Source organism: Lactuca virosa, chromosome 8 (genome assembly GCF_052849685.1).
Source record: "Lactuca virosa cultivar CGN04683 chromosome 8, Lactuca_virosa_CGN04683_v6, whole genome shotgun sequence".
Lineage (NCBI taxonomy): Eukaryota > Viridiplantae > Streptophyta > Magnoliopsida > Asterales > Asteraceae > Lactuca > Lactuca virosa.
In genome coordinates, this window is record NC_136433.1 from 85,754,892 (window position 1) to 85,778,655 (window position 23,764).

General features: G+C 32.8%; 2 protein-coding genes, 1 long non-coding RNA gene and 1 pseudogene across 3 annotated transcripts; 1 reads left to right on the top strand and 3 right to left on the bottom strand.

Annotated features, from left to right (window-relative positions):
• Positions 1 to 4,572: 4,572 nt before the first annotated feature.
• On the bottom strand, positions 4,573 to 6,666 carry LOC145133528 (cyclic dof factor 1-like). Its single transcript, XM_079068463.1, has 2 exons — positions 6,469 to 6,666; positions 4,573 to 5,890 (listed from the first exon to the last, which is right to left on the bottom strand). Exons 1-2 carry the CDS (start codon positions 6,610 to 6,612, stop codon positions 4,739 to 4,741), a joined length of 1,296 nt encoding a protein of 431 aa, XP_078924589.1. The 5' UTR covers positions 6,613 to 6,666; the 3' UTR covers positions 4,573 to 4,738.
• A 3,587-nt stretch (positions 6,667 to 10,253) lies between these two features.
• LOC145130577 (uncharacterized) lies at positions 10,254 to 10,982 on the top strand. Its single transcript, XM_079065354.1, has 2 exons — positions 10,254 to 10,895; positions 10,971 to 10,982. Exons 1-2 carry the CDS (start codon positions 10,254 to 10,256, stop codon positions 10,980 to 10,982), a joined length of 654 nt encoding a protein of 217 aa, XP_078921480.1.
• Positions 10,983 to 13,924: 2,942 nt separating this feature from the next.
• LOC145130578 (protein CUP-SHAPED COTYLEDON 2-like) lies at positions 13,925 to 16,078 on the bottom strand (annotated as a pseudogene).
• A 785-nt stretch (positions 16,079 to 16,863) lies between these two features.
• On the bottom strand, positions 16,864 to 19,990 carry LOC145129223 (uncharacterized). The gene is made up of 2 exons (XR_013717386.1): positions 18,913 to 19,990; positions 16,864 to 17,026 (listed from the first exon to the last, which is right to left on the bottom strand). It is a non-coding gene; the product is annotated as an uncharacterized LOC145129223 (long non-coding RNA).
• Positions 19,991 to 23,764: the final 3,774 nt, after the last annotated feature.

Genomic DNA, 23,764 nt, shown 5'->3' on the forward strand with positions numbered 1-23,764 from the left:
CTTCTCATGAATTCCATGCAAAAATCCTTTGTATCTTCTTAGAATATTGCAAAGTATCATCTTTTGTTCTTGATATCATCCATAAACATCTTCCAATCTCCTTATATTGGGCCGAAAACACTAAAATTCACTAGTTTTCACGAAGAACGCGAAGAACACGAAAAACACCCACACCATATTCTAAGGATTATTGTAAGTCTTTTTACAATAATTAAGTGTTGTTTAACACTTTAAACATTACTAGATTATCTAATTTATACTTAATATGATGTTAATATAAATTAGGATTCGGTTTTGTCACGAGTTCTAACTTGTGGATTTAGCTCTACTACACCGTATCTTCAACCGAAAACTCACAAAAAGGTGAGTTCATACCACTACATTTTTACTATTTTTCACTGTTTTAGGGGGGAATACAAGTCTAACACAAGAATATTGTGTTTACAAATAAATGATTTCTAAATATTTCTAAAACGACTTTAAATGTTTTATAAACTATTATTAGCTTATATTTTGCCAAAATAATATATATATATATATATATATATATATATATATATATATATATATATATATATATATATATAAGATTTAAAGGGCTTAGGACTAATAATTCGCTTTATTTCATTTTCCTTGTTTGGATGCGGGCTTAGGTAGAATTATTTGTCCGAATGTCATTTAAATTTTAATTATATAAGTTATATATATATATATATATATATATATATATATATATATATATATATATATATATATGAATATAAAAAGTATTTCAATCAGTTTCATTACCCTTTGTAACATGACGAGCAAAGGGGGTAATTTCACGAACAAATCATATCAAACAGAATACAAATATATAAATTATAATAAGTATAATTTATGGAACTCTCAAACTATTTTCATTAGTCAAGTATACATAGTTTAACTATATACTCTTGTACAAATGCTTTACATTCAAGTATACTAAAGAAGGAGCATACTATCATTTCATTTATTTCAGAATGACTTTTTCATCATTATTATACACGTAATCGTCAATATGGTTTTTGTGAGACAAACTTCACTCGCTTAATTATTTAAGCAATACTATTAAAGACCTGATAATTATAACCAGAATCTCCCGACAGAGAGCGAGACAAATGTGTATAGATCTATACGGGATTGACAATCCCGCACTCAGACTGTTCGCTACGGTTAGGCTGGTATGCCTATGAGTGACAACTGTCGTTACAGTTCTAACGCTCGTAAAGCGTTGTATCAGGCTTACTGGTCTTAGTATGGTTATAATAACTCACAAAAAGATATGAACAATACGATTAATGTATGAATAATTAAACCAAAGAGTACAAATACAACGTACTGGTTTTACAACAATACAATTTACAGTATAATACTACGGCTTACAATTACAGCTGGTGGAACCAGGCATACTCACGATTACAGGGTTTTCAAATAATACAATTACATCATACTAGTTACAATAAAGAGAAACATAAATAATACATAAAATATTTTTTGTATAGTTTTATTGTGAACTAAAACTATGTTATACTATTTTGTAGTACAACAACAATTACACAGAACAGTTTTATGGTATTAAAACTACTTTTCAGTTATATTAGAAAATATTGGATTTTCTGGAACAATAAACATGATTACTATTTCAAGAAACGAATAACAAGCTTCTAAACATAAATACTTATGAACTCACCAACTTAAATGTTGATACTCTCTTTTTCAAAATACTTGTATTCTCAGGGAACCAGTAGACAGGTACATTCCCAGGATTTTGAGAAGATGGAGCAGTATAGAGTCATGTCTTCTATCTTTTGCTATATATATAACTTTTGATGTCATATATACAATGACTTGAACACTATGTAAAACTTATACATTATTAATGCAATGGTTGTTGTACTTTGATTACTATGATGCATGTGTTGTGATACTTAACATGAAGTCATCCACCCCCGGACGTTTCCGCCGCTCCGGTTTGGAGGTGTGACACTGTGGTATGTCGAAAATTGACACTTTAGTCCAAAAAGGTTTGGACTAGCACCAGAGGTCCAAAGTTTTTATTTTGTTGCAAGTTTGGTCCATTTCATAACTGGAAGTATATGAAATGACCTTTTTGCCCTCTCTATTTGATTTTCCCTTTTTTTTATTAATTTTGATTTTTTCCGATTAACAATTAAAGAAAAAAGAAAACAAATATAACCCTACCCCACCGATACTCCCTCCCCCAACTCCTTTTCTCTCTACTGCCGGAAAAATATGAACTCCACCCTCGTTTTTTCCGGAACCGACTTCTCTCGTACTCACACGCTCACCCAACTTCTCCTTCCTTCCCCCACAAACCGATGACTATGAATTTAGATGCACCAATAACCCAGCCTACCCAGCTTCACCTTCTCGAACCACCACCCTTCTCTCCTCTCTCTCAAATCGACGCCTTCTCTCCATTACCTTCGTCTTCTCCTTATTCGGCGAGCCGCCAGTGATTTAGGTTTTCAGCAGATCATTTAGCATCGCCACCTATCTCATTTGGATTAGAATTTTCGAAACCCTAGCTCAGAATGGCAACGAACGACGATTTTTAGCGCCACCATCGAGTTACAGCCGCTGCCATGGAGGTTTCAGATATGAATACCTCTAAAAACCCTAAACTACCGTCTTTGTCGAGGTTTCAGCTAGGTGGAATCCAAATCTGTTTATCATGCCATGGTGTAGATAAGGTTTGTTGTGAAGAAGTTTGAAAAAATCCCAACTTATTCTTTCAAGATCTGAACACTGGTGGCTCCATCGAAAGGTTTTCATCACCATTGAAGAGCTTAGAAAAGGTGTTCATTTTTGGAGCTACAAATCTGTTCGTTATCAGAGCTCAGACGGCCTTTCTTTGTCTTTCCAAATCAGGCCTTTCTTTGTGCTTTTACAAATCGGGTTGTTCTTGAGGTTTACAAATCTAGTAATGTTTTGTTGTTAAAAATATGATTGTTGTTGTGTCCGGTTGTTCTTGAGTTTGATATCAGATTAAATTGATTGTTCTGGAGTTTGAGTTTGCAGATTAGAAAAAAATGGAATGTTTTGTTCTTTAGATCTAGAAAAATTATATTTGAATTCATCAAATGTTTGTGGTAGTTCTTGAGACTGGTGGCCAACGGTGGTGTTGGTGGCATTCTGATATTCCGACAAGTGGTGGTGGCAGAATCTGGTGGCGGACAGGTGGTGGTGATGGCGGATAATGGTGGTAGCAAGTATTGTTCATAAAGTGTTTTGAATTTGTTAGAGAGAGAGAGAGATGGGTATTTTTTTTTCTATAATAAAAAAATTGAAAAAAAGAAAATACAAAGGGCAAAATCGGTATTTTAAAAAAATTCAAAACAAATTGGACAAAACTTGAAATAAAATGAAAACTTTGGACCTCTTGTGCTAGTCCAAATCTTTTTGGACTAAAGTGACAATTTTCGACATACCACAAGGACCATTTGTGCAGTTTTGTCTATATATATATATATATATATATATATATATATATATATATATATATATATATATATATATATATATATATATAGAAAAGTAATAGAAAATGTAAAGCGAGGGAAAATGAAAACTTTATGCACACTTTCTTTTTCCAGCTTTTTGGTTGAAAGAGACGCGGTTGTTTGGTCTTTTCTTGAATTGGATTCAAACCTATCCTCTGCCAAAAGGCCCCCCCGAATCCCCAATTTGTTTCCCAAATTTACCCCTTCTTTAATATGATATTCCAATTCTAACCTTCCTGTCAACAGGATATTTCCATGCATATTTGGCACATATAATATTAGAATCTTGTAATCGTAAAGTTAAAACGTTTTCTTTGAAATCAAAGACAAAGAAACCATGTGAACCTATATGTTGAAACTTTTATTATTGTTAAGGATATATATTTGTTTATTTAATACACTAGTAAATTTGTGTAGAGTTAAATATTATACATATTAATTCAAAATATTAAAAGAAAACCTAATTAAATGCCATTTGTCGGGAAACTTCATAATTTTATGATTTGCGTCGCTATCTTTTTCCACTTGTGTGTTTAAAAGGGATACCCACAAAACGAACATAATAGCAAAGTTTATATATATATATATATATATATATATATATATATATATATATATATATATATATGATTTTAAAATTAAAGTATTTGTTCCAAATGGAAAAATGTAATGTAGATGTAGATTGATATCATACACATGGCGACAATAGAAATGAAAGGGGCTTATAACGAGAATAAAATCAAATCAAAGAGTAAACTTTTATGATCTTTTTTCGATATATTCCAAATAACTTATCATAAAAATGTTATAAATATAATTAAGATTTAAACTTAAGACTTTATACATTCATCAATCTAAATCCTTTTAGACAAATATACTGAATTGAATTAAAGTTTTAAACTTTATAAAAAAGTTAATGACAGATAATTAAAGCATTAAGACAAATTCTTGAATGCTATTTTAGTTTATTCATCATTAATTCATCATCATCATCACAATGCACTTTGGGACATTCAAGAAATCTCTCTTTCTCTATCTAATTCCCCTTTACTAAATTCACTTATTTCTTTATAGTCATGTACAACAAAAGCTGCATACTTTACAACTCCTTTCTTATCACAAAAGACAAACTAAAACCACCCCTCTACAATCTCTAACCTCCCTTCAAAACTCAAATCTTTTCGCTCCAAAATCTATGAAGTTTCCCGAAAATTAAGTGATCTTGAAAAGGCTGCAGGGTTTGCTTGCAAATTCACCAAAGAACTCGTAACAACTTCATTCTTCTCGTTACTTTTCGATTGAAAGGCCTTATGAAGATTTCCGCCATTGTTATTATTATCAATATTATTACCATTTTCACCCTTTAGGATCCCTAGAGTTGACCATAAAGAGCTCTTTGCAGCCTCATTTGGATCGTTAACTCGCAAAGTCTTGGGGGTGAAAACGCCACTTTCTGAATCTCTTTCTCTTGAAAACTCTTCGTTTCTTGAATTTGAAGAAGTTATCGATTGAGACAGCATATACCCATCTCTAGAATGCTTTCCGAGAAGAGAATGAGGGGTAATTTGGTCATTTGGATGGGTTACCCATGGTATACTCCATGGGGGTGGTTGTACAGTACAACCCCAGTATTGCGGTGTTGGATAGAAAGACACAGGAAACCCTGAAAGATTGGTGGTAGGAGGTCGATATTGCGCAGGGTTCGGCAAGGGTATTCTTGGAAATTCTTGGAAATTACATGGGTAAGGCCAAGGAGGAGGAGGAGGTGGTGGATGAGGGAAGCATGGGATTTGGCAAGGGTATTTTTGGAAATTCCTTTGTACAGAATTCGAAGAAAGGTCATCTTCCGATTTCTGGGATTTATCAGAAAAGTTTAAAGCTGAATTCATAGATTCACAAAGGGGGACATTAGATCCAAAACTAAGAACACTGCCGTTGGTTTTCCAAGAAGGTTGGAAAGCAGCTTCGGAGACAATAAGGTGGCGGTAATATGAAGCAGACGATGAACTTTTGTTCTTTCGTCTTCCAGAACCTACGGGTGTGTTTCTCATTGTTCCGCCAGCTGTCCAATATCTTTGACAGTTTTTGCAGAAGTGACGTGGCTGGTTAACGTTGTAGTTATTGTAGTAACAGAATTTAGTATCCATGCTATTACATCGAGGACATGGAAGAATCTTATCTGGTTTTTGAGGTTTTTCTTCTGAATTTTGGTTTTCTTTTTTTGTGGAGTTTTTTGATGAAGGTTCATTGTCGGCGGTTGGTGTTCTTGGATCATCGTTGATTCCTTCAGATGATGTACTTGGATTGGAACATGTGTCTTCTGTTTGAGTTGTTGTAGTGTTTTGCTGAAAATTATAATTTAAATCGTCAAGAAAAAGAATAATTTTGTTTCAAGATCTTGATATATTTATATGTAAAAAGAAGATGCTTTCTATTTATGTGATACGAAAATTAACAGATTTGATCATACAGATTGTAATTTTCTATCGTATTTTTTGTATATATAATCGAGATCGATGAGTGAACGAATGAAATAGATCTAATATAAAACCTTATTTTCTCCAAAAGAAAAAAAAAAAACAGAGGACGCCACATAAGAAAATCCATAAAAGCCTTTGTATGTATGAATCTATGATTTTTGGATATTGAAAATTTTGTAAATTACATTATAATGAAAGCAAAAAGTTAATAACTTCCAAAAGTAACATCGACCCGACTTTCCTTTTGAAACCCTGAGAAAAGGGTTGATCGTGAAATTTCATAAAACGCATTCAACTCAAAAGTCATATTATCTGCACATGCATTTCCTCAAAAACCTTCAAGTCGCTAAAACTCAACCATGAAAACCCACGAAACTTTACAAACAAAAACGAAAACCCAAATCAAACAACAAATCATTCGAAAAACTCGTATACTATAATACCTTGATGTCTTCGGAAGAAGAACACTGTTGTTGTTGTTGTTGTTCATCATCAGCTTTACCAAGAACGACATCGTCATCATCAACATGAAGCAACTGAATCGTCTTCCCGAAAAGCTTAATCGCTGAATCTTTAAGTTCCGACATTACGAATTGTCTATCGAAGTTTGTAACGTAAAAACTTTTTGTTTGAATTTTGCGGCAGTAGTAGTGAGGGTTAAAAAGGTGAGGCGAGGGTATGACACGTCGGCAATGGTGGAAATTTTTGAGCCACAAGTTCTTGTGGCTTGTGAGATTTTCTTTGGAGCAAAGTGGGGTATGCCTACTTTCTTTTTGGTTAAGTTTTTTGATCGACATTTTTATTCTTAAAAATATATTCTTTTTACTCAACAAAGTGGGGGTTTCACTTTAAGTCTTTTAGAATATAATTTATATTCTTAATTGTTTTTTTATAAAAAAATAAATAAATTACTTGATTAGTTTCTTCCTATATGAAGATGTTTACACGTTCCTATTAGTAGTGGCATTGTCGACCTATACTAGTATACTACAATATCAATATTATCTTAAACTTAATAAAAGAAATTATATTATAATAAAAAAATATAATGAGTTTAATCATGATATTTACGAGATCTATATTTTGAAAATAAACTTAACCTGTATATTGATCAAAGCCAATAAAGTCTAACTCGAACTCCGGAAAATGCCACTGCGTGGATGCTAGGGAGTATGTGACAATAGATTTAAACTTAATATGCTAGAAAAATCAAATAAGTTGATATTGTGATTTTTTCCTTTTTAATAATAAGAAATGAAAGAATGACTCCATATATCAATTTTGGGTTATGAAGATAAGCTAATTAACTTTATGATGAATCACGGTTGTTGTACTTTGAAAAGAGTAATCCAACTGTTATTTAATTAATTTCCTGTACTCTATAAGAAACTATACAATACACATGTCATATATCATCATTTCTAAAATTTTCTTTTTTCTCCTAAAAGAAACGGAATCTTAGTATCATCATCAACTTTATTAACTTTAGGTTTGATATTTTACTGTACTTACAACTTCAGTTAGTTTCTTTCTTTTTTTTTTTTTAATATTATAATTGTATAGCAACTTTATTAATTTTAGGTTTGATACTCCTTTACTGTTATTCATTATTTTGGGATGAATGTGGTGCATATTGACGTTATCTTTGGTTACAACTATATTCGAGCTCTCTAATACTAGAGTTCATATTAACAACATGAAGTCATAAACACCATGTTGTGTTTATTTAGGTGAACAAAGGAATTAAGGGGGTGTTTGGATAGGAAAAAAAAATGCTTATTGTTTATTGTTTATTCCTATCAAAATAAGCTAAGTTTAAGTGTTTGGATAAAATCCTTAAAAATCAGCTTATTGTATTAGGAATAAGCTAAATAAGCTAATTTTAATAAGCATCTTCCCTCTTGCTTATTGCTTATTGCTTATTGCTTATTCCCACCACAAATAAGCTAATAAGTTAATCCAAACACCCCCTAAATAGAGAGTGAAAGAATTCTTTTGTAATGCGTGCAATAAAAATCCAACAATAAGAATCATGGAAATTTTCCATTGTACAAGTTATGATATAAGTTATGATATGAATATAGTGTTTGTGTTGTAAATGTAATTTGAACTCCGAGTGACTTGTGCTACAATATAGAACAGTGGAAAGTGTATAAAGTGAAACGAACATGACTGAAAGTGTTAGTGTATAAGTAAAACGAAATACAAAATCATTTGAAATTACTTAAAAAATATTATTTTTAAAAAATACAAAATCATTTGAAATTACTTAAAAAATACTATTTTTACGATACTGACACTAATATCACAACCATAGATCAATTAAATGACTCCAAGCGAATATTTCCATACCATAAGGTTACAAAACCATATAATATGCTATGTTATTCACAAACAAGATCAAAACTCAGAATCAAATTCAAAACCATGAAAATGACTAGGATATAAATTAGAAATAATGTATGCACCTCTCCTTTTATATAGTTTATTTTAGTTCACTGAATTGGGCTTTAAAAATATCATAATCCAAGAAGCCCACATAAGGCATCTTATTCAATTTAGCACTTGACAACCATTCAAGTACTGACACCTGGAGAAACTGTCTACATTGTACTGCTTCATCCCAGCATTAAAGTCAAACAGCCAATTATGGGTCCACAATAAAAAGTTAGTGAAAAGTTCGTTTTGGTACACAACTTGGACCGTTCGTTCGTCTTAGTTTTTCAAATCGTGACACGTGTCAACCTAAAATATACCGTAATCTTTCCAATTGATTGACTTACTGACTAGGTTATACTAGTTTATAACCTGTGGAACTCACAGTTACAAAATTAATTAAACTTTAATAGTTAAAAAATTCAAAATTATTTATTACTTATTTTAAATAAATTATTAATTAAGAGATATTTTTAATTAAATAAAATTATAATCATTAATTTAAATATCTAAAATTATATCACTTTATAATTTGTATTAATTTTATTTTAATTTTTATTCTAATGTTATTAATTTAATATAATTATAGTGAGCAATATTAAAATTTGAAATGGATAATCAATAGGTTGACAAGTAGCATGCATTAATTAGGAGACATAATAGGGTGACACATGTCAAAAGAAAAATAAAATATGCATTAATTATGAAAGCCTAATATGGTGACACATGTCAAAAGTAGAATAAAATTATTCTTTTATTAGAATAGGGAGATATGGTTACATTGTTAGGCTACCCGGAGTGGAGGGCAAAGAGACGCGAGGGAGCTGACGTGTTAGCTCCCTTCACGCATGAACACCGCCCCACCTTCCGGTGGGTTGCTTGTGACGTGGAGCTGGAGACGGAATAAGACGCGGATTGTGATTGGTTTATTTCTTTTTTTAACCGTTTGCTTGCATAAACGATATAAAAAAAACATAATAATTAATTAATTATCATACCTACCATTATATCTTTCTCTCTATATATACATCTATTTTTATACAAAATTTTTCAAAACAAACACAAATACTCTCTCAAATCAAACACACACATTCAACAAAAAATAGATAGCGGTTCTGATGACGAGTTGCTTTTGCACACACTATTGTCTGCGGCACAAGACTTGATTAATGAGAGAGGCGAAAGCTGACACCGTGAGAAGAAGCATAGAAAATGGATCAACCGGGATGGAGAGGCGACACATGAACTTTTGGTACGTGATTATTTGGCCCCTGATAGTTTATACGACCTAGCGAAATTCGAAGATCGTTTTCGTATTAGTAGAACTTTATTTTTATGTATAGCTAGAGATTTGGAACGTAATTATGAGTTTTTCCAATTACGATTGGATGCTAGAGGTAAACGCGGTTTTACTACAATACAAAAATGTACGGCCGCTCTTAGACAGTTGGGATATGGTATAACCGCACACGCATCAGATAAGTATCTGAAAATATCTGAGAAGACGGGTCGAGAGTGTACATATCTTTTATGTGAGTATGTTATAGAGCTTTACTGTGACATATACTTGCGACATCCGACTAAAAGTGATGTCGAATAGTTGTATGTCGCGCATCAAGCTAAACATGGTTTTCCAGGGATACTTGGTAGTATTGATTGTACACATTGGGAGTGGACAAATTGTCCCGATGCGTGGTGTGGTCAATTCACGCGAAGAGATCATGGGGTCCCGACTGTTCTATTGGAGGCGGTCGTTTCACATGACCTATGGTTTTGACATGCATTCTTTGGTATGGCGGGCTCCAACAATGACCTGAATGTGCTTCAAGCGTCTCCGTTATTTAACAATATTTTGCAGGGTAAAGCCCCAGACATGTCATACGTTGTGAATGGAAATGAATATAAGTATGGGTATTACCTAGGTGATGGGATATATCCAGAGTATGCTACATTTGTCAAGTCATATTCATTTCCAGCCGATGAAAAAAGAAAATTGTTTAAGTTAGCACAGAAATCTGCACGGAAGGACGTGGAACGAGCGTTTGGAGTCCTAAAACAAAGGTGGCACATAATCAAGCATCCGACACGAACATGGGATATGACAAAACTAACAATGGTGTTGACTGCTTATGTTATTTTACATAACATGATAATAGAAGAAGAGGGCAGGGCTATATGTTCATATACCAGGAACGATATACTTAATCCACCTACAGTGATACAAGTTGGCAGCCCGACATACTTCTCTAGAGTTTTGGAAATTCATAATCGTGAAACACATCACAATCTACATCACGATTTGACCGAGCACATATGGGGGAGACAACTAGAAGGGGGAAATGACGATGAAGACGAAGAGGATGAGGGCGATGATGAGGGCGATGATGACGAGGCGAATGCAGAAGGTGACGACGAGGCGGGTGAGGGCGGTGAGGTCGATGACGACGACGAGTAGTATTTATCTATGGTTTTTATGTTTTATGTTTTTTTTTGTTTTTTAATTATGTAGTGTAATGTTTGATTTGTTATGTTTTATGTTTGTTTTAGTAATTTAGGTTTTAAATCTATGTTTTTAATTAATGAAATGTGGTTTTATTTTTTTTGTGTTTTCAAAAAACTTATTTGTGTTAAAAATTATAGTTTTTATTTACTACAATGTTACAAAAAATAAAAAAATATAAAAATATTTAATTATGTTATAAATTTTGTTTTTTATTTAATATAATGTTACAAAAAAAATTATGTATGCTATAAATTATGTTTTTTATTTTATAAAAATGTTACAAAAAATAAAAATAAAAATAAAAAAATGAATATTGTTAGTGGTGACCATTTAGGTGTAGTGGGTTGGTAGTAAAGCTGATGTGGTGCACAGGTGGCACCACTTTTCCGATGGGCTAGTGGTGACCACTCCATTTAGCCTTACATCCAAGATGTCATTTTTCTATAGGGCTTTATAGTATACATGAGTAATTAACAATAAGGTGGTATTTTTGATTTTTCACCACACGTAAGTTCGTAACCATGCTCGGTAATTGTTAAGTGGTGTAGGTGGTTCTACGGAGCACTAGCCTATACAAACTAGTGCTTTGGAGATTCTTACACATAATTCCAACCAAAGAGAGGGCCACATCATCTAAGCACCCTCCAAATATGATTCTTACCAAGATTAAAAAATAGTGTTCATATATTCTCACGAGCGGGAAGAGAGATAGAGGGGACAAGAAGAGTGAGATAAAGAGTAAGGGAGAAAGGAAAAAGATTGTGTAGGGCATAGCCACAATCACGAGAGCTAGCTCACAATACAAGAGATTGAGGGTCGTGTCTAGAAGCAACTCATGCGTGACTTGCCACACCTAATGTGTAACAAATTGAAGTACTCCGAGTAGACTCAAGGCTAAAGGGTATTGTTACAAAATGTTCATTAGAAAAGTGACACCACATCATCTTCACTAGATCCTTATTTCCATACCACTAACTCTTGAAAATGATCACCAATATATATATATATATATATATATATATATATATATATATATATATATATATATATATATATATACTAAATGTGTCCCGCGTAAAACAGCGACGATAAATAACTTTTTTGACGAATAGTTTTTTTTAGGGAAATAACTATTAGATTTTATTATTAGTTAGTAAATAATAAAAAAATTACCATTTTTAATTAAAATATTTATGTTTAGAACTAATATTTATATTATCTGTTTATATATTGATGTAAATTAATTATTTGGTGTTGAGCTTAAGAAATATAAATTAATTTATATAGATGAATTTAATATTTTCAAGTTGTCATTTTGCTCAAATTTAAAATTCTTAATAACCTTTCTTACTTCAAGTTTTCAATTTTTTGATAAATATTACTAATATTTTTTATGCATAATTGATTTGTACAAACACTTTGTATTTTATACCTCTTAAAATTCAAGATATGACGCATATGCTTTATAATATAGCATAAGATATCCTTATTTCCACACCACTAACCCTTGTAAATGATTACCACTCTACATTGTGTGTGTGTGTGTGTGTGTGTGTGTGTGTGTGTATATATATATATATATATATATATATATAGGTTTAGGTTCTATGGAAAACAAAAACCCTAAAAATAAAAAAAAATACTTAGAGATCACAAATCTTTTTTTTTTTGACTTTATATTATGAAAAATCGCAGGTTTTTATATAATTCGTTGAAAGTTTTTTTGAAAACAAACGAAAAAACAAAAAAAAAATCAATTTTTAATTTTTTTAAACGAATTTATAAAAAAAAGTTGCGATTTTTCATAATATAAAGAAAAATATTTGTGATCTTTAAGTGTTTTTTATGCATATTTTTGATTTTTAGGGTTTATATATATATATATATATATATATATATATATATATATATATATATATATATATATATATATATAGAGAGAGAGAGAGAGAGAGAGAGAGACACTAGATGTGTCACGCGCAAAGCAACGACGATAAATAACTCATTTTGGCGAATATTTTTTTCGGGAAAATAATTATTAGATTTTATTATTAGTTATTATGTAATAAAAAAATTACCACTTTTAATTAAAATATTTATGTTTAGAACTTATATTTGTATTGGTTGTTTATATATTTATGTAAATTAATTATTTGGTGTTTAGTTTAAGAAATGTAAATTAATTTATATAGATGAATTTAATATTTTAAAGTTGTCATTTTGTTTAAATTTAAATCTCTTAATAACCTTCCTTAATTCAAGTTTTTCAAACTTTTGGAAAGTATTAATGTTTTTTATGCATAATTGATTTGTACAAAAAGTTTTGTATCTTATACCTCTTAAACTTCAAGATATGACTAATATGTTTTATAATATAGTATAAGATATATATATATATATATATATATATATATATATATATATATATATATATGGGTTTAGGTTATTGTGTTCTAACTAATTATTGTGTGGATATAAGAATGATTGTGGACCAATCATTTTAATTATTTTAAGAAAGTGATTAATAGATATTATTGAATTAAAAATAACTAAAAAATATCATCTAATTTCATTATAAAGGTATTTTAGTCAATTAACATAAATTCAAAAAGGAAAAATTGCGGATTTTAGGGAATAACTGATTCTCTTAACTTTAAAAATATGATTTTTTATGGATAATTGTTTTATTAATTCGGACATTCTAAAAGAAATAGTTCATGATTATTTTGAAAAAAACATTATATTCTGACAGAATACTATAAACATATATTATCAAGATAAATAAATTTTAATGAATTTCAGAATCAGTAATTACATTCATTCTTAAAGAATACAACTATGAACATAAATTACATTCATTCTGAAATAACACGACTGATAATGGTTAACAATTACATTTATTCATAAAGATTAAAATTGGGAATGGTTAAAAATCAAATAAAAACATTGAAATCTAAATAAAACACTAATACATTATGAGAGACTATTGTTGCTATTCCATTTGATTTGAATTCTTTCTCTTGTATGTGTTTGTATGTTCTTGAACTTGATTCCAAGTCTTTTGTACAAATCTGAAGACCTGTGAATTGCACCAAAATCCATAACCAATAATTGTAGAAAATGCACAAGTTAGTGATTAAATATCATGATTCTATTCTAACAGAATTGAAATTACTGATTCCATTCCAACAGAATTGAATTCAATTCTGGCAGAATAACCCCCCACCAATATTATATATCAATGCAAAATGAAAATTTAGAATGTTAAACAAACCAAAACGATGCTCAATCTGAGTGTTAATACATTATGAGAGAAACAATCATAAAAATGCATCAAATAATTGTAAAAACAAAGAATTAATTATAAAAAATACAAAAGCAAAGACATAATCATCAAAATAGTTTGGAAACCAGAGCAAGAATCGTAAAAAGCTAAAACATAACAAGAATCATTGAAACAGAGTAAAGAAATTCATAAAAATGGTACCTTTGATGATGCAGAGAGATTCTTTAATCTTCCTTCTAATCTAAACCCATGCATGATCCAATTCGTCTTTTCACCTTTTGGAGCTCTACCCTTATAAAAACAAGAGTTTTCTTCATTCCCACAAGTGTTTTTGCTTTATAAATTTCTCTACCTTTCCTTGTGGCCTTCCAATACCCCATTTCTGTAGCTCTATTCGATCTTAAACCAGTTGGGTATTATCTCTAATACAAAAGAAATACCATTCTTTCTCCCTAAATTTTGCCCTCACTTGAATTCAATTATGACACCAAAATCAGTAATCAAATAATAAAAAGTTTTAGAAAACAAAACAGGGTTCATGATCATGATAAAAAAAACCTACATGGAAGTTCCCATGGCTCGAATTTGTTCAAATCAATGTCTCCAATGGCTCGACTTGCAAAAGAATCATCAAACACCTTCCGATATAAGTAGTGAATTATGAGTTCGTCGTCAGTAGGATGAAACCCGAAGCCTGGAGATAGTTCCAATACTTGATGTATAGTATAATCTAAAAGGGGTCCAATGGCTCGAATTTCTTCAAATCAACGTCTCCAATACTTGATGTATAGTATAATCTGAAAGGGGTCCAATGAAAGAACACATATATACTATTCAACGGAAAGGAGGAAGAAGAATGGAAACAACGACGGGAAGGATCGGAAAAGCACCTTTGGTGCCCGAATTTTTTTTAAGAAGGAGAAGGCGAAGGCAGTGGTGGTGATGGTCTATTTCCGGCCGCTTCTTGACTGGTTTGGTAGCAAAACACGCAGGGGAGGGGAAACGAGGAAGACAATACTTGAGGCATCGGTCGGATGAATGGCCACTGCTGGAGTCGGCTTTAGGGTTTAATAGGTAAATAGAAAACTGGTCCTAAAATAAAGGGATATCAATGACTAATTTTGGATATTAGTTAATATATATGTGTAATATTACTAATTTGCCCTTATTAATTTATTAATTATTTATTTTATTTTTAAATTTTGCTTGGTCCACAATCATTCCTACATCCACACAATAATTAGTTAGAACACTTGAACCTATCTCTCTCTCTCTCTCTCACTCACTCTCTCTCTCTCTCTCTCTATATATATATATATATATATATATATATATATATATATATATATATATATATATATATATATATATATATATATATATATATACACACACACACACCAAAACAAATAGCAATCAAGAAATAAAGTTGAAATATTCTTTTCTTAACTCACATAAGTAAAATTAGCACAATTAAACCAAGAAACCAAAAAATTACTCAAAAATTACTGTGTACGCCAATTAAACCTAGTTTAACCCACAAAAAAAATTAGTCCAATACACAGTCCGCTTAAATTTAACAAAGCTCAACCTTTGAATAATAAATTAAATGCCCTATTTCTTCTTATTCTTCTTTCTCGTTTGTAGCCACCATTTATTTTTGCAATTCTTTTTCCTTCGAGCTTTATTCGAGAGATTTCTGGCGAACTTCCTTCAAGAACATAGAAGGATATGGGAATGTTTTCATGCAACTAGTTAGAGCTTCCGTATTCAACTGTGGATAGCCCTGATCCACAATACACCTACACACTAAGAGGTCGGTGTTCATGTGTAAAAATCTCCTCTACGTCGGATTTCACGCTTAGAAATGTACCTCATAACGTTACAAAGGAGTGAATGAGCATCAATTGACAATTTTTTAATATATCGTCAGAGCATAGAAAATATATTAAAAAAACAATCCAATATTTATCTTATTAAATTTTCATTTTGTTTTAGAAATTTTTTATTGTGTAATAAAATATTTATTTAACATAAATAAAAAAATGAAGATATATAGATGACATGAAGGGATTGATATTTCTAAAAGTTAGTAAAAATACAATGGATTGTAGCGAATTTGATGTGACACTGAAATGGCAAAAAAAAAAACTTATAGGTGCAGTTTGGTTCGTACAATGTTTCAGAAGAAAATGAAATTGGAATTGGAAAAGAAATATGTTAGGAATTTGAATCCAATTTCATATCTTGTTTGGTTGACACGAAATAGAATTAGAATTAGTTCCAGATTCTATTTAATTTTGTAGAAATGAAACTGGATTCAATGTGAAAAGATGGAATTACATTTTTTTTTGTCTTTTTTGCTTAATTTTATTTTATTTTCTAACTTATATCTAGAGATGAATTATATAAATTATAAAAATAGTAAAATCTTTATAGAGGTGATGGTAGCGTTGGTGGTGATGGAGGTGGCGATGTGTGGTGGTGGCTACGGTGGTAGTGGTGTTGGGTGAAGGTAGTGGTGGTGGCAGCGAAATTTGTCACACCCCCGACCGTCAGCGGAAACGCTGAGGTGCGCGAAGTAAATCTGTAATCACATATATTAAACATACATTGAAGAGTACAAATATAATCATCTATTATTACCCAAATAGAAATTACATTGAGAATGACTATTGCTAAATCGTGACACACGACTAACAATCCAGCGTTTACAAATGTATAATATAATTAGCGGAGAGTCTTCTGAACGAACACTTCCGATATGCCAAATAACCTGAGAATACATGCATTTAAAATACGTCAACAAAATTGTTGGTGAGTTCTGCAGGTTTTGACACGAAGTATTTTTATAATAAAAAACGTTTTACAAAATTTAGCTGGTTGACCAGCTTTTATAAATACATACATTTCTATCAAAAGTATAAAATAATTGAATTATAAAAATGTATTTGATCTCATTTAGAAACATCATGCGTTCAAATCTAAAAGTACAAAATTTGGCAAAATACATATAAGTAAGTCAAACTTATATAAAAAATATGTGTCTTTATTTAAAGATTTTGAATACCAAGTTATATAAAAATAAGGTATATTACCATTTGTGAGAACATAAAATAACGAATTTTACTCCTAAAGTCTCGTACATGAATTAGTATGACTTATATGTAAACTCATGGGTTTTAAGTTATTAAAACTTGTAAGATTGTGTTGTAGTAATTATTAAGTATTTTCTTACTTAATTTCTGGTATTGACACTTATCACTTTGAGTTCCAAACTATCCCACTACATGCATTCTCTTTCAACTAGAATAAGTGAACAAAAACACCGTATAAACCAAATGTCGATTCTATATGGTAACGAAAAAAAACTAGGATTTTATGATGAACTCATAACCGAACTTATGACACCTACACTTTTTGCACCCGCTCCACAGGAGGGCATGCTTAAGTCCCTTACCCCGTTATAACATGTGGTAATATACAATGGTACTAACATCAACGCCAAAATTCGTCTCGTCAGACGCAATTGTAGCTAGCAACTCCAGGCGGGGGGTCTATCCGTACAAGATCAATAGTATGACACTTATACCTGTCGTTAGTCGTTCTCTTCAGATTAACGATTATGGAAATAAAGGGTTTTCCACCAAGACACAGTCTTAGTATACCCAACAACATAGCACAAATGGCTTAGGAAACGAACCTAACTCATATGGCTCTAGAAACAACGTGACACCTACAGGGAGACCCTGATGTGTTGGATCCTAAAAATGTGTCTAGGCATCATAGTCCTAAACTTCCTGTTATAAGATTGTTGAATACTTATAATTTTGTTGTTTAGAAATAATATTTGATTGAAGTCTTTTAGTATTTTAGTTACGTAACACTTAATGGATTTCCAAATTTTTATTGGTTGTTATGACAAAATTTAGGCAGCGTAACGACTGTTTTTATAATATTTTCTAGGTTTTAACCAACGTGAAACCAACAATTCCCATGATAATTTATAATTCATGTGATCAGTACAGAATAATATTTCACAATTAACGACTCTTAATAATTTAAGTTGATTATGTTATTTATTGCAATAAAAATCCATAACCTAGTAAATTGAATTATATTTTTATAATTAATATAAAATTACATTAATAAATTTCGATTCATTTTTCATAACCTTATATATTAAAGGTTAAATTTGATAATTTTAACAAATAATTACATAATTTCATAAACTTGGTATTTCCATCAAATATGACAATGTACTTTCGTTTTATACGCGAATAACATTTTTCGTCATTTCTATATCTTTCCATGCTTCCATGAGACAGTATAACTTATACATATAAAATCATCATTTTTTAGACTTATACTATCAACTTGTGTTATTATAGCAGTTTAATATAATCTTGTAATTTTTCTTAATAACTATATTCATGTTTCACATAAATTATAAATATATCATCTTTTAACAATCTACTTTAACTTAATAGGTTTATTGATGATTTATCACATTTTTTAATTTATATTTCATAAACTTTTGACCAATAATAAAGTATGATGCTATTTCGTATATAAAACTTGTAAATCATCAAAACTTTAATAGACAAGCATATATTCTCCCCTAAATAATAAAACCGTAAAAGAGGGGCCGTAGAAACTCACATTCGATGCGTGATCTCGATCCCGATTCGTTTTGGTGAAGCTTTTCGTGAATAACCACAAAGTAACCGTTCTTGTACTTTAAAACATTTCCAGGTTTGCTTTGTAATATTTTAAACCAAAGAGAATTGTTTTTAAATACTTTATATTTAAAAAAAGCTAATTTGTAATTTATCTAACACAAGGACTGATTTGTGATAAATTAATTAAAAAGGACAATTTTGATCTTTTAAAATAGTATAGGGACCATTTTCATAACGACTAAGTCAAACGGGACCCGACTTGTAAAGATTTATGTGAAATGGTTGGCTTTTATTTAAGACTATAACTGCAGGGACTGATTTTGACACAATCTCCAAATGTACAAAAAGGGATCGTTCGTCTTCCTCATTTGATCAGATCGACCAAGGAAACAGGTGAACGAAGCAGTCAATTGGTAGTATCGGCGGGGCAGTGGTGAACCGGAGGAGCATCGTTGGTGCTCAGCTTGGCCGGAGAAGAGAGAAGATCAAAGGTAGAGAAAGAAACACGAGGGCAGTAATCTCCAGTGGGCCTTCATCTTCGATTAGGTCGTTGCAGGGGCAGTTCTGGTGGCCCTTTTCACTACTTTCCTTTTCGTCACCGGCTACGGATTCGTGCAGTAGTGACAACGATCGAAGTGAGTTTTTGAGGTTGAGTCTCGACATAAAGAATGAGGGAGTAAGGGATAACGAAACCTCCATTTATCGTCTGATCAAAGATGAAAATGGACGGAAGCATGAATAGGGTGGATTGGTGGTGGCTAGAAGTTACGAGAGGGGTGCCAGTAGAAGGCTATCTTCGGTGCCTTCATTCCCTTTTTGTTCCATCGACAGTAAAACAGAAAAGAGGAGGGAGGTCTTCGGTCCTCTGTTGATCCGAGAAGAAGGAAGCATGAATGGAGGCGGCAGCTGGTGATGAGGGAGGTGTTGGTGGTGGCGATGGCAGCCCGTTGGCTCGCCGGTGGAGTTGTTGTCGGGTGTTGATGGCAGCAACAAGCTCAACAACAAGTGGGGGTCGTTTGTGAGTTGCGATCGACGAAACAAAGAGGGAGGAAAGAGAGAACGAGATGCAAAAAATGGATGAATGAAAGAAAACAAATGCAACTTATGATAAGCTTTTCTGCATTATTGAAAGTCAAGAATTGACTTCTACCAGATATTTTGAGGGTTAATATCTATCTAATGTATTTTATGGTATAAATTCCGATCCTCGATTCTCATGCCATCGATCTCGACTTCATAAAATTTTATGAAATTGCCTATTGATTGTCCTGGTCGTGGTGTTTCCAAAAATTCAAACAAAATTCAATTCTGATATATTAAACTCCGGGAATCAATGTTTAAGGCTTCACGATTAATTGCTTCGGATTCGACAGATTTTTCGAATCTGATTTTTGTCGAGATTAAAAATATCATAAAAATGAAATCCAGTAATGGACCATAGTCTGAGTTCAAAAACAGTTTACGAGATTTGTAGCTATCCCAAACGAAGCAGTGCACAGTTCGTTTCAAGAAAATCAGATAAATACTGATTTTATAACTTTAAAGAGGCATAACTTCTTCATACGATCTCCGTTTTGGACGTTATTTATATCCACGGAATCAGGAGAATATAACCGGTCCAAATTTCTTATCCATAACTCTCAAATATACTTAATGCAAAAAATTATTTTTAATGTCACAAATAAATTTAATTTTTGGTGATATTCGATTGGATCTTCAACGATAGATGATTTGAGATGTTCTAAGGTAATTATGAATATAATATCTTTAATAGACATTATAAACATGTAGTTACAAACAAATGTTCATTAGTACATAACAGTTCGCGGTGGTTTGACTGTCGAACTCTGACCAATTTTTACCAATTGTTATAGTATTGGTGTTGGATGATGGTAGTGGTGGTGGTGATGATAGTAGTGGTGGTGGCGATGGTAGTCGCGGTGGTGGTGGCGATGGTGGTGGGTGATGGTAGTGGTGGTGGCGGTGGTAATAATAGTAGTGGTGGTGGTTGCGACAGAGGCGATGGTGATGGAGGTGGTGGCGGTTGAGATGGTGGTGGCAATGGTAGTGGTGGTGGGTATAGGTAGTGGTGGTGGCGGTAGTGGTAGTGGTGGAAGTAGTGGCGGCGGCAGTGCTAGCGGTGGTGGGTGATGGTAGTGGTTGTGGCGATGGTGGTAGTGGTGGTGGCAATGGCGACGGTGGTGGCGGGTCACGAGGAGATTTGGTCTGCGGTGGAGGTTATTAAATTTGTGTTTGAACATTTTCTTGAACATCTTCCTCCTGGTGAACATTTTCCCTTTCGGGTTCTTGTCCCCCTTTTGCGGACGATGGCCTTGGCTTCTCCACAAACTTTCGATCTTTTAACTCATGAAGGAGCATGATCACCTTTGCAAAGCCAATTTGGGTCTTTGCATTAACATCATTGTTGGTGAGGATAAAAGGATTCTTCAAGTGATCTAGAATGTCCTTAGAAACTTGAAGGATTTCATCCTGAGTTTCTTTTGGAGCATTCATCGACTTGGCAACTTAGGATATTGTCGTGGAAAGAACCTGCAATAAAACAAGATTGTTCTTTTGGAGATTTTTGATGATGGATTCGAGCTATACGTATCCCACATCATATGCCTTGTGGGTCATCAATCAGTGATCTCATCTTGTTTTCAAGGGCCATAGATGTTGATACATAAAAGTGAACCTCTCGCAATCTGAAGCCAAACCAGAACCGAAGTTCAAGTGCATTCCGAGATGTGAAGAGTTCCGAAGTCAAGATTCTTCCGAGATGAAGATGTGACATCCCCATTTGCGGAATTTGTTCCCAGAAAAACATGATAAATGTGTTATCAAAGCATTTCCGAAGAAATGTATTTTTATTCCTTTTAAAACCTTAGGATGTCATTGTCAATACAAAAACATAAGCATAAACAAAACTTACATTCATTTACTGTAGTGATCTACATCTCTTTTAAGTCTCTCAGTGTAAAGTGGCTTCGTATCGACACCTGTGATACAAATAAGCCTGAGTGGGTCAGGTTGGGAAACCTGGTGAGTACATAGGGTTTTCAACCCACAATAATATAGTTAATTTGTTTCTTCACATAATACATGTCAAACAATTAACCCGATTGCACATCCCCATTTTCTTCATTTAATATGCCCTAGAGAATTATCTTAAGGGTTATCTCCTATATCGTATTTACCTCTCATCTCTTTACATCACATTTCCTTATATGTTCGTTCCTAAGGACTTTTCCTAAGGATCATTGCCTACAACGCATAGACAGTAATGATTCAGGGATTACCCCCTCAATACGCGCTTAGTAAGGGTTGGAGTATCATTGCATGAATACGTAGTTACAACATCGCCTGAACTCGTAATTCATAGTAAGGGTTAGAGTATCATCACATGAATACGTAGTTACAACATCGCCTGAACTCGTAATTCATAGTAAGGGTTAGAGTATCATCACATGAATACGTAGTTACAACATCGCCTGAACTCGTAATTCATAGTAAGGGCTAGAGTATCATCACATGAATACGTAGTTACAACATCGCCTGAACTCGTAATTCATCACCTACAGGTTATGAGTCTGCTGGTGTTTCCACGGGGTTGTCTAGAATAGTCTGTGGTCGCCATCTAGACTTTGGTAGATGACTACATCTCCATATTGCCGGACAAGGTTATGGTATCTTTCATCCTACATCACCGATTCATCATCACCTATCTATCCTCACCTAATTATCATCACCTTCCTATCATCACCTATCTCTCATCATTTTATTTCATCACACACCAACTATTTCATCTACCCATGTTTTATCCCAACATATTTGTAGATATAAAATAAATATACAGTTTGAATCATTTAAAACATGTATAAAATCATTCACCCAACATAGACAACAAGTATTCAGATAATATGCACACATAGCACGTAATTTATATAGAATACTTCATATCTATGTGTAAGATGAAAGTAACTATGCACTCACTTGAAAAGGTGGTGACTCGGTACTCGGACAGCACTTCGTTATCTTAAAACAATTTTCCCTTGACAAAACCTAGTATCAATACCACAAGGGTTTAGTCTAACGTTAACTGCGACTAATTAATAGTATAGCTATTATTACTATTATATAAGCGTTAAGCAACACTCTTATATAACTCAAAATAATAGCCCAAATAATTATTTTAAGGTCCTAATAATGTTACTATATTAAAACATAAGCTATACTAAAGATAGGGTAGTCGTAGCTCACTTACAGCGGGTTTTCTCGAAAACCGGGCTCCGCCGGAGCAGAGTTTCTGAGCCGAGGGCTCTCCTTTTTGGAGCCGTCAGGCGCTCCGGGGCTTCCGCCTCGTGATAGGGAGTTACCCTAGGCTTTGAGGGGTTAGGGAGGCTTAGAGAGAGGTTCTAGAGAGAGAAAGAAGGATTTGAAGGTGTGAGGAAATGGCATGACCCGACACTTCTATTTATAGGGTGAAATCCTGATGGACTCGCCGAGTCGGTTCACTGACTCGCCGAGTCGGTGCCACGTGTCATTACCTGATGGCTTTTCTTGGGGAGAAAGCCTTGGCCCATATTCAGCTATGTCACCCCTTTTGCAGCAGCACCCTGCCGACTTCTAAACCCGGTAACTTTCACTATTTACGTCTCCCGGTGCCGTGCCGGTTTTGCAGCGAAACTTCGACGGACCATAACTTCTTCCTTATAACTCAGATTTCCGCGTTCTTTATATGTACGGAACCCTTAGAACATATACTACCACTTGGTTAAGATTACTCCTTCTAAATAATCTTCCATCAAAAACTCATTTTTGATGCTCATTGT

Coding starts and splice junctions, on each gene's coding strand:
- LOC145133528 (XM_079068463.1), bottom strand. CDS start 6,612: ATGTCGGAACTTAAAGATTCAGCGATTAAGCTTTTCGGGAAGACGATT. Junction 5,891..6,468: donor CTTCTTCCGAAGACATCAAG/GTATTATAGTAT, acceptor TATAATTTTCAG/CAAAACACTACAACAACTCA.
- LOC145130577 (XM_079065354.1), top strand. CDS start 10,254: ATGGCGGGCTCCAACAATGACCTGAATGTGCTTCAAGCGTCTCCGTTA.